General features: G+C 41.6%; 1 protein-coding gene across 19 annotated transcripts in view; it reads left to right on the top strand.

Moving 5' to 3' along the window:
* LOC306841335 (receptor-type tyrosine-protein phosphatase delta-like) overlaps nt 1-15,234 on the top strand; it is a 347,810-nt gene that overhangs the window by 328,929 nt on the left and 3,647 nt on the right. For all 19 annotated transcript variants that reach the window (XM_079371178.1, XM_079371180.1, XM_079371177.1 and 16 more), the window contains 10 exons: nt 1,709-1,832; nt 4,533-4,708; nt 6,338-6,457; nt 6,548-6,702; nt 11,393-11,678; nt 12,666-12,844; nt 13,090-13,216; nt 13,459-13,584; nt 14,580-14,734; nt 14,907-15,042. In XM_079371178.1, coding sequence (XP_079227304.1) covers nt 1,709-1,832; nt 4,533-4,708; nt 6,338-6,457; nt 6,548-6,702; nt 11,393-11,678; nt 12,666-12,844; nt 13,090-13,216; nt 13,459-13,584; nt 14,580-14,734; nt 14,907-15,042 — 1,584 coding nt within the window. The remainder of the gene's footprint in view (nt 1-1,708; nt 1,833-4,532; nt 4,709-6,337; nt 6,458-6,547; nt 6,703-11,392; nt 11,679-12,665; nt 12,845-13,089; nt 13,217-13,458; nt 13,585-14,579; nt 14,735-14,906; nt 15,043-15,234) is intronic.

The raw sequence follows: 15,234 nt of genomic DNA, 5'->3' as shown, positions 1-15,234 counted from the left end.
CATTGAATTCCAATTTCATAGTGCTTATTCCAGAGCAGTGGAAAGCAATTTTGCGAGCACAATGAAATAAAGATTTTTATTATGAGCAATAGTGCAGCCTAGTGTTTCAACATGTTTTGGCAAAATATCAGGCTGGTAGTGATTCATCTGCAGCATATTGTGACTGAAGAGCGATCCTGCTGATAACAAAAAAAAAACGGAGTCCTGAAATATTTGTATTCACATTGAGTTCATGTGATGTTAAATACCTTTAAACGCATGTCCTTCACTTGTCATATTATTGTGTTTCACGTCATTAAACGGGTTTAAAAAGGATTCATAAAGATAATTCATTCGCCGTGATACCCCCATAAATGACCATGAAGAGGTCATAAAAGTGTGACCATATGCAGATAGATCAAAAGCAAGGTCAGTGTTGTTATGTGTCACAGAGTTTCCTATCACATTTAGTTTCTGCTATTTCCTCTGGGGATTAAGCCATACAAGTATTCGGCGCTCATTAAAAACACAACCACAATATGTTCCTTTTAATGTGAAATGAAATGCCATCTTTCACGTCTTTGTATTTTCCCTTTGTGATATTATAGTTTATTGTTCATTTATGGCTGATGAGGGAATCATTATCAATCTCTACTTTACAAAGCTGGAACAGGGCCTGGATCGCAAATTCTGTCTCAAGTGGTCTCAAGTGTGGTATTCTAGTACATGCCGTAAAGTCCCAAAAATTAAAATGAGGAAAACTGATGGAATGCAGGTTTCTCCTTTGGCACCAATTCCGACTCGCGTCCTCTTCTAAATCTAATCATTTGTATAGAGTGAGGTTGTTTCAAACCAAAGACAGCACCTAGGTCACACAGTTAAAAAAAAGAAAAGTGAACCTATCCAAATTAAAGTTAAATGTCGAGTCACAAAATGCTCTGTTTCACATTTTAAATCTGATTTTCAAAAAATGTCCCTTTTGGTTTTCTTATTGTCTGTGAGAGGTTTTCAGATGTTACGCAAAGATTGTATGTTACAAGAACAATTCAACTCTGGGTTAGACTATCATTAGACCCAAATACACCTAGAGTCAAAGAAAAAACATGTTAAATCAGAAAAACTAACCTTCAGTATTTATTATTGCAAACATGAGACATTTCATGGTCACTGTGCAGGGAGTAGTTTCCCCATTAGCTAGATTTACATATGTCAAATGTAACCTGTTAAACACCAGTTAATTAGCTATTTCATTAGTCAGTCTGTCTTAGAGAGGTATGCAAAGGGCTTTGCTTCATGTTTGTGTGTTTTTCTAGTGCCGTGAGTCTGAACCATTTGACCTTGAGAGGAAATTGTATTTGTGCATATTACACTCTCCCAACTGTGAGGCTGGAGATGAAGCAGTATTTTCCATGTTTAAAGTGTTTCTTAGCCGGTGGTGTGGACACCCGTAGAGGTCTGAAAGTCACTCTAATCAAGACTTTTCTATGAAAGTCATGTGGATGTTTATTTTTAGCAAAAGGTACCGTTAGTGTCGAGGCGTGTAGAAGGACAAGAATTGGTCACACAAGACTTTATTCAATCAAGCTGAAATATTTAGAGTAAATTGTTCCGATCTTGCATGAAAGCCACATTAGAAACTGCCAGATGATTTGAGCAAAAAGAACAATTGTAAAGTATAGTGATAAACTCTTTTTCTCTTTTTTAATATATATATTTTTTTTCCTCACAGTCCATCGACCCTGGTCAGCAGTTCACATGGGAGCACTCGAACCTGGAGGTCAACAAACCAAAGAACAGATATGCCAACGTGATTGCCTACGACCATTCCAGAGTCCTGCTTTCTGCTATTGATGGTATGCCGCCCACCAACATCTTCCCTCCCAGCTTGCTGTATCGATTCTACAGATAGAAAGTGCAACTGTTTACCTTTCAGACCTCAGGATCTCCACATTCAACTTCAACAATTCACTCCAACACAAACACATCCAAATGCTTGTTTCTCTCCAGTTTCTTTCAAAGACAGAGAAGGAGTTAAAAAAAGGAAATGCTCCCTGAAAGTAAATCAAGTAACCACTGGTTACGACAACCTGCGGTGATAAAAGTCGACCACTGTCTTTTTCTCTTCATTTAAGTGAATTTTTAATAATAATTTAAGTTATGAAGCCAATGACATTTTTGCAACTCCTTGAACCTTAAAGCTAAATCTAAGAGAACTTTTTTCCTGGGTAACACGATCAACAAGATGTCAACAACGACGTCATATTTTCAGAACTTACTAAAAAAAAATTATTGCAGTGTTCTGAACACGACGGTCCTCGCAGATAGATGGTGGGAAAACAAAGTAAATATGTTTAGTCTTTGAGCCTTGAGCTTGTTGCCAGCCTGACTTGAACCAGTCCAGTTGAAGGCGTTGGCCCTTTAAAGTTGTATTCACAGTACAGTTCATAGCTTCCTCGAGAATCAAAAGGCTGTTTTGAACTGGCTAGTTATTTGCTGGCGCCTTCACCAGTTTACTGGATTAAACACACTTCCGCCTGGACACACTGCTATTAATTAACTACGTCCAATGGGCTGCTCCCATGGAGGGCGGAGGAAAGTAAAGGCTAATGTGACAAAACACATGAAGTCTTTGAGAGGGCTTTTTGCAGTCTCTCAGAAACTACAGACAGCTTGAAGTGTTGATGGAACTCCATTAGGCAGACGTATAAAAACATCTGCAGAACACATTGGAGCCTTTGTAATGCAGTGTGTGAGTAGATATCAGCTGGGGGGGGGGGGGGCATGAGGGACTTCCGCCTTTCCGTTTAAAGCTTAAACAAAGCTTTTTTTTTTTTTTTGGCAAGCTTTGCGTCCATTGTTTACTTTGATTGAGTTTTTTGGGAGGAAAAAAAGGGATTTGGGATTTGACATCAGAATTCAGAGACGGTACTCCAGTAATTATTGATGTGGGGATGGATCAGCAGAATATTTGGAACGCAGGCTACATGATGCTTGAGCAAAAGAGTGGACTTTAAAAGTCATGACTGTCGGCAGCTCTTGTTAACTTAGAAGACAAAACAAGTTCTTAGCAGGATTAAAGTAGTTTCCAAAGTCAATCCTGGAACTTCACTCTTCAGAATGGTGCGATGACTTGGAGCTCGACCCTGTTCCTTTGAACGTTAAAGTTATGAAAGAGTTTGCTCAGTTTGTCACTGTCCTGTCTTCAGTCCGAGATGTCTCAAGCCTGTTCCTATTCAATCACTTAATGCCTCTGCTTGCATTTCCACCCAGAGGTCATTCATGAGGCTCAAATTCATCACATTTATGATTCTGTCTTCTGTAGCGAGAACGAGAAGGAATCCGTTCTTGCATCTTCTCAGAGACAGCCACGATTTAATGTGACTGAACGCTGCTAAAAGTCATAATTCTTATGTGTTTTCTGTAATGCTTTTGAGATTCCTCTCTTTTCTGCGAGCTGCGCTGAGTGCTGAACAACAACGCGGCAATGTTTATTCCTCAATCAGCACATTGACAGAGAAAATGGAAGAATTTATACAAATCCTGACTGACAGAGAGCAAAAAAAAAAAAATGCAAAAATCCATTTGCCAATGTGCATTAAACAACTTGCTTCATTCTCATTAAAGCACAGTACTGTCTGGGTTTTTTTTTTTTTTTCTCCTTCTGCTTTTTCAATTTGAACACGCACTGGGCTTAATTGTATTTATCCCTTGTCCATCACGAAACATACAGCCGCTTTGGCTTTGTGGACAACTTCAACAGCAAAAGTGGAGGCGGGGGATGTTGAAGAGAAATAATACAAAATGTGGGTGGCTTTTTGAATGTGTACATATTCTATTTCCTTCCTTCCTCTCTCTTTTTTTTTGCTGGTGAATAAGTTACCTGGGAGTAAAAGGGAGTCTGGGGGAGAGACAGAGGGGGGGGAAGCAAGCAGTGCGAGTGAGGGGGATTCTCTGATACGTGGCGTCCATGCAGATGAGACTTATCTTGGTGGACCATGTGTGCACGCAGCCCCTAAACTGCCAGTCCTGGAGCATTGACTAGCTGTCAGCTCTGTCTCTTTTGCCCGGATTGGAAAAGGCTGCTGTGCCTTTCATTTAATATAAGCAAGGAGGGTGAAGAGAAGAGGGGGGAATTGTTTCGCTAGTTTTCTGTGGATTTTTTTTTGTTTTCTCTGTGTGAGGTGATAGACTTCCACAGACCGAGCTTTATCTGTAAGTCAGTTGCAGATACGGAAAAGGGGAACAAAAACTGGATTTAAATGTGTTGTTGAAAGAAAATACAAATCCTGATGGACTGTAACGCTGGTTGCAAATATTACCGTTTCCTATTCAATACTTTAAAAAAAAACACCGAAGATAGTGTCTTCCTGTCGGGGACAATCTGACAGCGACTCAAATAACTGTAGGGAAATCAGGGCTTAGACCAGCGTGGGCTGTTTTGTGACATTTACAGTCGTATCAACAACCTGTCAAACAAAATAGATCTGTTTTATTTAATATATCCCGTTTTGATTCTCCTGGCCGTGCACTAACTCTCTTACTCTCTATTTAAGGTATCCCTGGAAGTGATTACATCAACGCCAACTACATCGATGGCTACAGAAAGCAAAATGCCTACATTGCCACTCAAGGATCCCTGCCAGAAACATTCGGTGAATTCTGGAGGATGATCTGGGAGCAGAGGAGCGCCATCATCGTCATGATGACCAAACTGGAGGAGCGGTCCAGGGTAAGAGGCAGATTGAAAGATTGCAGCTCTTTCTTTAGGTGTGCTCGAGAGATTCGGCGAAACCCTTCACACGATCACAGACATTATCAGTTAGATTTTTTTTTTTCTCTTCCTTATCTCTCGTTTTTCACGACCTTGTTAATTTGAACAGAATCTGGCTCTTCCCCCCCCCCCCCCCCCTTTTTTTTTTTTTTTTTTCAGGAGAAGCCAAGGTTGCATTCTGCTACCTACTGATATCCTCGATTATGTCTTTAAAACACTCTCTGTTGTTGTTAAGCCCTGACTGATTACCAGCATCGCTCCCTTCATTAGCCCGCCACAGCTGAAAGCACTGGATTACAATCAGTGAGCAAAGACTAGAGACTAAAGCCGCAGGCAGTTACTTCTCTCTTAAGGTTGAAATGGACAAAAGGCACTTTTCTCTCTCTCTCTCTCTCTCTCTCTCTCTCTCTCTCTCTCTCTCTCTCTCTCTCTCTCTCTCTCTGGCACGTCCTGCAGTGTTTGACTGATCACATGAAAGCTTAGGAGACTCCAGAAGCTTATCACCTTTACACTTGTGTGCCTTTTCGAAGAGACTGACGTGGTGCTAAAAATGAGTCCTGGCTCAATCCAGAGGGCAGTTTTCATTCAGTATCTGTGCGATCTGCAAAGCAAATCAACCCCATCCGGCTGCTGCTCATTGTTGTAGGCACAGTGAGATGCATGATTCATCAATTTGAATTGGTACACACTGTCAGGTGTCTGTTTGACATCAGAGATGCTTTTTTTTTTGATCTTGGATTCTTGGCTCCGATGTTAAGGCGTCCTTTGAGACATCCCCTCTGATGATCGTGTCATACTATTAAGTTGTTTGACATTTGTAGAACATGATGTGCCTTTGTTGCTGCCAGCAGCTCCTGTCTTTCATATTAATCAGTCGTATCATTCTCAGTGGAAGCTCCCAAGCTGTCTTCTTTTTTCCTGTTTTGCATGTATACAGCTTAAGTCTTTGCAAGCAAATGCTGTTATGAATCATCTCGTTCCCCCGCCGTGTCACACTTGGTGTCAACGCCACAACAGCTGCTTTGGAAATCAAAGCAAAGATTGTAGGTGTTGGAAATTACATTTCGACTGCGCGAGGGGTTGAGCTTTTTAACAGTCACGGAGCATAGAGGAAACATCATTTGTTGAACATGATGACATTTCGATTTTGTCTTCAACTGCATCAAGTCTAATGGCCAATCTGAGGAGAAAAAAAACCCCCAATTGAACGGGAACGGTTATTTCCGCCCCAACACCAATAATGCTTCCCGTTCTCAGCTAAGCAGTAATGCTATCAGGGATCAGTGTTTTATTGTCCGTTAGCTGTGAAACAAAGCTGTACGCTCAAATAGCAATACAACTGAGGCAGTACAGTAATATGTTTTAAAACTGTGGTTACCTTTCTAATTATAGTCAAGCAGCCCTGTGTGTGCTATACAAATATATATCAGGCCATTTCCCTGATTAACAATTCAGCTCTAGTCAGCAGAAGTGGAGGAATGTGGATATGTATTTTACTGATAAGTGACTTAAACTACATGTGTGTAGTCTGCTCTAACCCTGAAGTCTTCATATAATCCCATCATGTTGTATTTCTCTCCAACGCAGGTGAAATGTGACCAGTACTGGCCAACAAGAGGGACAGAGACATATGGCCTCATTCAAGTGACACTGCTCGACACAGTAGAGCTGGCTACGTACTGTGTCAGGACATTTGCACTTTTTAAAGTAAGGAGAATTCGGATTATCCTCGACCCGGCAACAGTGTTTATTGAGCGTCACGTCAGTCACTGAACCTCTCTCCTCCTCTACATTCAGAATGGCTCCAGCGAGAAGCGAGAGGTGCGGCAGTTCCAGTTCACGGCCTGGCCGGACCACGGGGTACCGGAGCACCCCACCCCGTTCCTGGCCTTCCTGAGACGGGTGAAAGCGTGCAATCCTCCAGATGCAGGGCCCATGGTGGTACACTGCAGGTCAGAAAACGACATGGTTTCACGAAAACATCCTGAAGCATGAAATTGATTTTGTTCTCTCCATTTGCTGTAATGAATATATGAATACATATGACAAGATGCAATACATTCAGGGCTATTAAGATGGCTATATCAGGGTTATTGTGTATGGACGTAGCGTTGTTTTTCAGACATGAACCACAAGGAAAAATGTTGTCTCTTGAGGACTATTTTTTAGGGAGTAAACTGTAAACCCAAACAAATCTGTATGCTTGCTTTCACAGAAGTCACTTTAAATGAGAAGGTGTTTTCGGCACGATAGCACAAAGAGTACAAGTGTCATTGCCCTCAGCAAACTTAAAACATCTCCTCCCACACACTGACACGCAGACACTCGCAGACCTGTCGTGTTCCCTGCTCCACGGCTAACATGTCGCACATCAGCAGCCCACAAAGTCCTCAGCTTATCCCTCGGGTTATTGCATCTGAAACAAATAACTTTCACTTCCACGCCAACTTCACTTCCCAGAGCTACATAAGCGGCTAGACTCCCTACAGAGAAGCACGAGGATATAATAACACAGACTTCTGGCTCCTCTCAAGTCAGGAAGTCATCAGAGGCTCAGCACAGAGAGACTGAAGGGAGAAATAGAGGGGGGGGGGGGCAAGAAAAATGAAGCAACAGCGATAGTGAAAGTAATAGATACAAAGTTGTGTCAGAAAGTGACAAAAAAAAGAGACATGGGATTAACAAAGAATTAGAACCCCCACATGCAGAAGTTAATTAGAGCTAGTTGCCGAATGGCTTCAAATTGAAAATCCAGACTTTTTTTTTTCTCTCACAATGAAGCAGAAAGCAGGAATTAATGTCACTGTGCAGATGGGTGTTTTTTGTTTGTTTTGTTTTTGTTTTTTAAATTCCTCTGGCTCCCTATCAGATGGAGCCATTTTCCAAGCTCCAAATCCCTTGTCAAGCATCCCTGTCACTTCATGTTTGACCATCATTTTAAGCGCGCGACATCTTCTACTCGCGTGATAATGTTCGGAGCCATTTGTGGTCAAGCGTCGATGTTCTTGATAAAGACATCGTGCGCTGTCGAGTTTTTGCTGAAAGTGTTCATGCGATGCGGCCTTAAATAAAGGCTTAAAGGAAAGAAACATTGGTTGCACAGAATTACCAGCATGGCGCTGTGTCTTTGGCTTTGTATTAATTAGTTGGCGCAGCAAACATAGCAGCTTACCATCTTTCTGTCTGCTGAAGCTCCTTTTTAAATCACTATGACCACATGAAATAAACAATCAAGAGCTTTCAATATACTTTTTAAGATATGAGTTTACTGTTTCCCTGTACTATAAATGACTAATATGACACATGGTAATTTACCTAAACTGACATATTAGACTCAATAGAACAGAGATTGTTCGACAGAACCAGACAATCACTTTATCCTCAGAGACTGGGATTGTTCCACTGAAAAACGACCCCTACTTTAAAATAGTCTCGTAAAATAACCGACAAAACAGATTGCAGAATTCCCCTAACTACTCCTGTGTCTCACGTGTTGCTCAAACCCCACAATAAGTCACATGACGAATGCGTGACTGCATTTTGATTGCACATTTGTTCGTAAAAATTAGTGGTCAACCGCTTCTTTCTAGACTGAAGCTTGAGGACATGACCGTCTCGTGTTGCTGAGTTTTACAATTTCTTCAATCATCATCATGTCAAATCCATTTTACCCTGACGTCAAATTTAAAAAATGGGGTCATTTGCACTGTTGGTTGAGCTCATTTAAATAACCACAAATTATGCTGCAAGATCCGAGGTTTTATATGTGTTCGATATTTCTCCGATTATTGTTATTAAGTCAGACAGTCTCTTGCTCTGTGCCGTACTGTAAATGAGTTTATGAAGTAAGCACATTGAGTTTTATCATACACGTGTCATCTATGGCAAACACTAATGTTCTTTAATCTACCGCATTCTTTCAACGAAGGCAACTTTGCTTCCCACGAATGTAGAATGTTTCCTGCCCTCCTTGGTTCCTGCTGTTTTCACTAACCCACAGGTCAGGTACTGTTTTGCTCTTCTCGCTAAGAGAGAACCCAGGCGTTGTGAAATGATGGAAGAGGTCAAAAGTACATGATTGAATGTCATGGAGATCACTGGCCTCTCCCAGTGACTCGGAAGGGAAACTTTTGATAGAGCAGCCCACACTTTGAAAAGAGTTTCGATTGACAACCCCGATGTATGACTTATTTTTTTTTTCTTTTCTTGTCTCTCCGTTATTGTTCGATTGTAGTAGCCTGGGCACAATGCAGCAAAGCAATTTGCTTTAACTAACAGCGGAATAACAGCTGTTTTTTTTTTCATGCAGGAAAAGGGATGACTCCGCCTCCCTGTCGTCGTCATCTAGTTGCATGCAAGGGGAAAATTCGATCTGTTATGGAAAGTCACAATGGACATTAATGGCAGCTAACACTGTCTTGTGGTTGGTGCAAGAAGTGCCAGAACCTTTCAAAGTCCAGTTAGCGGGCAAAGTCTGTTTTAAAGGAACATAATGTTGTACCTCAAAGTTGGAAACAAATGGCAGTTTTCATTTACTCTCTTAGATGTAGCAAGTAATTCTAGCCTCATACAAAAAGGTCTTTCTTCAGTCGTTATTGACTATTAAAAGCAATGCAGTGATCCTGGTGAGTTCATGTGCTGGCGCTCAAAAGTCAGTGTGAGGAAACGGTGACAGGTTAGCTGACAGCATAACATTTTGGTAACAATACATGTGTAATTGCTTTCACTGCTGCTCATGCTTTATCTTTTTTGGGACTCGCTGCAGCCGTATTTCACAAGGCTCTCTCCTTCCACCATCGCTTATTCCCTAAACTCCTGGAAAGAATATTAATCTGACACTAAATGTGTGTCCAAGTCTAAAGCAGCTGGTCGTGACTGGCTGAAAAGGCAGTGTCAGGTCATTAGTGCAGTCAGTCTGCCAGCTCCCCTTCAACTGCCAAATAAAGCGACGGCTTTCAGCACCGCGTCACGCAACCAGACTCACATACAAACTTGCGCTTCTCGTCCGATAATTAAAGTTTTCTAAACCTTTCCTTGAGGGAAAAAAATGTGGTTAAAACTTTCTCTTTACCCTTTTGGATAACTGACTTGATAATTACACGAATACTTCTATTTTAGCACAACACATCTCTTCCATCTGTCCTTCCCCCATTCCTCATCTTCCTCTGTTTCCATCTCTCTTGCTCAACGCTGTCACTCTGTCACTTACTCTCTCGCAGGTCATCACTCTCCCACATACAAGTTCGCACTGTAAAATGTTTTTAGATTGAAAACAGCTGCGGGAAAGGGGAAAATCTCGCTAGTTACTGCATCCCTTGCCCAAGGGCTGAGGTGTTCTTGGACCTGGAAGTGATTAATTCTTCAAATATCCATGAGACACTTTTTTCTTGCAGGCTTGCCTCTGACTCCCAATGCAAATTGTGTTATCACCAAAGAGCTGTGAAGAGTTTTTTTTTTTTTTTTGTAAAAGAAAGAAAATGGTTGTCAGCCATTTTGGAAGTGATCATGAGATAATTTGTTAAAGCCAATGACTCCCATATGTGTCTTTATTCCATTTGCAGCACAGTTCCAGTGCAGCATGGCACATTAACCAGACTAAGCCCCGGGGACTAACTTGACTCCTTCTTGAGTTTTCCCTTTTCAACTCCCGCAAGTTCCTCAGAGAAAATGAAAAACAAATGCTCAATCAGAAGCAGGAGCGCATAAGAGCATGGCTCACACCTCGTAGGCATGTCCGCTAAATGTGTGGAATAACCTATTTACTTTGGGGTGCAAGGACTTGTCTTGCCGATGCTGTTCTTTGAGGATAAGGTGGGAGCAGTGTTAACAAAGAAGCTTTAACACCAGTGTTTTGCCCAACTGTACATAAATTGTCATCAAAGCACATTTGGTGCTGAGGCATGGACAGTAAAAAATATCTGCAAGGGTTACCATTTTTGGTGTGTCAGCAGTCTGCAAGTCTCGAGCTCATAATCAAGAAAAAGGTTGAAGGGAAACAGTAAAACATGTTCCTGTGACTCTTTAGCAACTCGTACGCACATGTACTGTAGGTGCACTTTGCTAATTTAATGGCATAAATTGAAGTCAGCTGCTCCTATCGGAAGTGTCCCAGCACATTCACGAAGCCCTCAAAAAAAATATACTCACAATATTGCATCCGTGTAGCTGCATTACTGTTTTCACATTGTTGTAGAGGCACTTTTCGGGACCATGAGATAAAGGTTAAATGTTGCTGTTGCGTAAGTGATTAGTCCTGATGGGTTGGAGAGCGCAGGTGGGGTTTGGAGGGTGAGAGACTAGATTGCAAAGCCAGCAGCGAGCCCGCTGAAGGCTGTGACTGCCTAGCCCTCTTCTCCACAAAGTGCCACTTCAGATTTAATTACACTCTAAGCCAAATAGTCCATCCTACAGTGGCAAACTTGGCACAGGGAGTTTATCTCATCACTATAGGAGAAAGCAAGTTCTTCAAGCCCCTAAAAAAAAAAAAAAAGTTTACAGAAGAGTGCACTTCTCCCATCGGACCTTGCTGTACATCATTTCGATCACTTAAATGTGTCTGTAGTTTCTTCCCTTTTATGTGAAAAGCTACATCTGTAAACACCCAGTAACATTCTTCCTTCTTTATCTTGTTTTTGGCAACAGTGCTGGAGTGGGACGCACAGGCTGCTTCATCGTGATTGATGCCATGCTGGAACGCATCAAACACGAGAAGACTGTGGATATCTATGGGCATGTGACGCTAATGCGGGCCCAGCGCAACTACATGGTGCAGACAGAGGACCAGTACGTCTTCATACATGACACGCTCCAGGAGGCCGTCAACTGCGGCACCACCGAAGTGCCCGCCAGAAACCTATACGCCTACATCCAGAAACTGACGCAGATAGAAGGTGGAGAGAATGTCACCGGCATGGAACTTGAGTTCAAGGTACTAAAGGTTTACTTACGAAGGAGGACAGGGAAAAATCCTGTGGTTCATCTTAATCGGGGGTTAATCTGTTCTGAGGTTGTCAAACATGTTTTTGATTCGGGAAACACTGTCATGGACACTTTCTGTCCAAGAGCTGTCAAACAACTAGTCTAATGCAGTAGTAATTTACAGACATCCCGTTGGCACCCCCATATTCTTAGTCACATCCAGGCCTTAGTGTCACCAAATGGCCTTTCTCTGTACAACTGCTTTTCCAGTTCCCATTAAGCCCGCCAGACAGCAAGGGGCCTGTGGTTTCCTCTCTGTACAGTTAGTCGACTGGCTTGTGAAACTTAACGTATTATAAATTTCCCCATTCTGGTTTCCCCTTCCATGGGGTACAGGGGTCTTGGTTTACATGAAAACGCCAAACTAAGGTTTTCCCCGCCACTGAACATTTGCCAGAGGGAGTTGTAGTCTGCATTAACAATGAGAAGCTCATTGAACCTTGTGCAACCCCCTTGCTGTCTGTGGTGTTGCTGTATGCATGGCTTTGCCTTGCTTGTCACGTACCTTCCTTCTTGCGATGTGATGGATGTCGATTTCACTAAGGGATGATAAACAGGTTAGATTATAGTGCACTTCTGTCCACTCCAGGCTCGCCTGGGAATCCATTTTCCTCTCTGTTCATTGCCTGCAATGGCAAGCTGTGATGGTAATCACATTGATGCCATTTCCATACTTTAAGGTTACATGAAATGTGACCACATGGCACTATGGGTCATTATAGTGTAGATTTCAACTATGAATATGTGCTAGTAATCATTTTGGATTTCTGTCTACCAGTGGTAACGAAACCACAGACATGTAATTGTTTATAGGATTCAAATCTTGAGTGTCAACCCAATCAGTGACTACGGCGTTAGACGATATCAATATCCGTTTTCCTTGCCTGGGACCAGTACGCTTAAATTATCTCTCTCTTTTTTTTTTGTCCCCATGCAGCGTTTAGCAAACACTAAAGCCCATACATCACGATTCATCAGTGCCAATCTCCCCTGCAACAAGTTCAAGAACCGCCTTGTCAACATAATGCCATACGAGTCCACGAGAGTGTGTCTTCAGCCCATTCGAGGAGTTGAGGGCTCTGACTACATCAATGCCAGTTTCATTGATGGGTACAGGTAGGTGCTAAAATAGTCACACATTCAAATCCACTGGAAATCAGATGGTGAGTGCACAAATTCAGACTGCAAAATGGCTTGGAATTTGAAATACAAATGTAACATTATGGTCAGGTTTTTTTAGTCGTAAAAAATGTGGTTCTTTCTACTGTAGATCTTGTGATATTCAAAGTAAAAGTAATAATGTTTGGTTGATGCTGGTTGTATGAAGGCTGATCCATCATGTGATTAATGCATTCCCACAGGCAACAGAAAGCCTATATTGCCACACAGGGACCACTGGCAGAGACCACAGAGGACTTCTGGAGAATGCTCTGGGAGCACAACTCCACTATTGTTGTTATGCTAACCAAGCTTAGAGAAATGGGCCGGGTATGCATACTTTTTTACCCCAATTTGTTTTGGCATGTTCACCTTCTTAGTCTGGCTACAGAAAATTGAAAGACATATAACACAGCAGTTCATGTGCAATACCATACGAAGATTTGGCCGTGAAAATATAGGCTCTGAAGAAGTTTAAATTGTATTAAAACGTGGAAATGAACACAATGAGGTCTAGTGTATGAAGAGAATGTTGTGGTTCAATGTGGTATTCTATTTTTTACTCACTACAGGAAAAATGCCATCAGTACTGGCCAGCAGAGAGATCGGCCAGATACCAGTACTTTGTGGTGGACCCAATGGCCGAGTATAACATGCCCCAGTATATCCTGAGAGAGTTCAAAGTGACTGATGCCAGGGTAAGCAGATATTGTTTCACAGAACAAAGTATGAAGTTCAACATTTGACATTGTGGGAATGGCTTTCTAAATCCAGCACTATTGTTGTGCAGTTTAGTCTAGTGTATTGTTTTTCAAAGTCTGGATTGTTGCCTAACCATTGGTCATTGAGTCATTGAATGGGTCATGAGGGGTTCAGGAATTGAATAAAAACGCTCCACTGGCTTATGTGTTTTACAACTTCATTTGCAATCTGCATATATTTGTTTACCAAGAAGAATATCTCAATGGCTATGTTAAACATGCTGGCTGGTGAATACTGACTAGATTCAGTGCAGTCATCTTTAGCTCAGAATGTTGGTATTGTATCAAGTATTTGTTTATACCAAACTATGGCCTTAAGTGTAGCATAATCACAAGTATATTTGTAAGAATTATGACACATGTCAATGTGGAAAAAACAAATGTGATGCCGGCAGCAGCAAGCTGCCAGAGTTTTAATTCCATCAAAGGCTTACGCAGATAAATGGCGCAGGCTCCGTCCTTTGTAGTGCATGTTACACTGTCTCGTCAATGGGATTGCTCTTCTTATCAAGGGGATACAATATCACTTAAGTAATGCACACCCTCAAAGTCGATTCTCCAAGCACCCTGTCGAGGGTAACACATCAAAGGATTTAACATCTTTAGTGTTCATGTTTAATACGCTCAGGTAAAATGGCAGGCATCTTGGATGACAAAACATGTTCTCTGATGTTTTAAACTTTGCGGCCAAGCTCGATTTTTTTCAATAATTAAACTTTAACTATGGAATGCACAAAGACTAGGAGAACTATGTTGGGGATGGTCTTGGAATCCATTTCCATAGGGTTTGCTAAACGTGAATACTTCCGAGTTGCATCCTTTTATTATTTCTAATTATGTCTTTGTGCAGATTTTCCATATCTTTTTTTTGTATTAACAGCGATCTTTACAAGCGTACATTTTCCCTCTCTCTTTTGATTTATTGTTCTAAGGATGGACAGTCACGAACAGTAAGACAGTTTCAGTTCACGGACTGGCCTGAACAAGGAGTGCCAAAATCAGGAGAGGGCTTCATCGATTTCATTGGCCAAGTACATAAAACAAAGGAGCAGTTTGGCCAAGATGGGCCAATCTCGGTCCACTGTAGGTAAGTAATCGGCAGGTATAACTTGTAAAAGCATTTTGTAGAAGAAAACTGAAAGAAAAATCTATTGAGTGTTATACTCTGTGCACCTATGCAACACATTTAATTGGCACACTTGTGTACAAACAAACTTTTTCTTCCACATCATATTGACCTTTCTGCCCTGTCTGAACAGCGCGGGTGTTGGTAGAACTGGAGTTTTCATCACCCTCAGCATTGTCTTGGAACGAATGAGATATGAGGGCGTAGTAGACATCTTTCAGACAGTGAAAATGTTACGAACACAGAGACCAGCTATGGTGCAGACAGAGGTGAGTCAATCTTTCACCTTTGCTTTTTTTCCCCACTTGGTTGCAAAGAAAGCATGACTCACAAACCGCATAGCCGATTTATGAAACTACTTTGGTGTTAACTGTGTTACCAATTGGATAATATTCGAGGAGTTGAGAAACATTGAAAAATAAAGGGGTAGATATGATTTGATTATCATATTTGTTAAAACT

Source organism: Symphodus melops (genome assembly GCF_947650265.1).
Source record: "Symphodus melops genome assembly, chromosome: 20".
Classification (NCBI taxonomy): Eukaryota; Metazoa; Chordata; class Actinopteri; order Labriformes; family Labridae; genus Symphodus; species Symphodus melops.
This window is presented reverse-complemented; position numbering and strand designations above follow the sequence as displayed.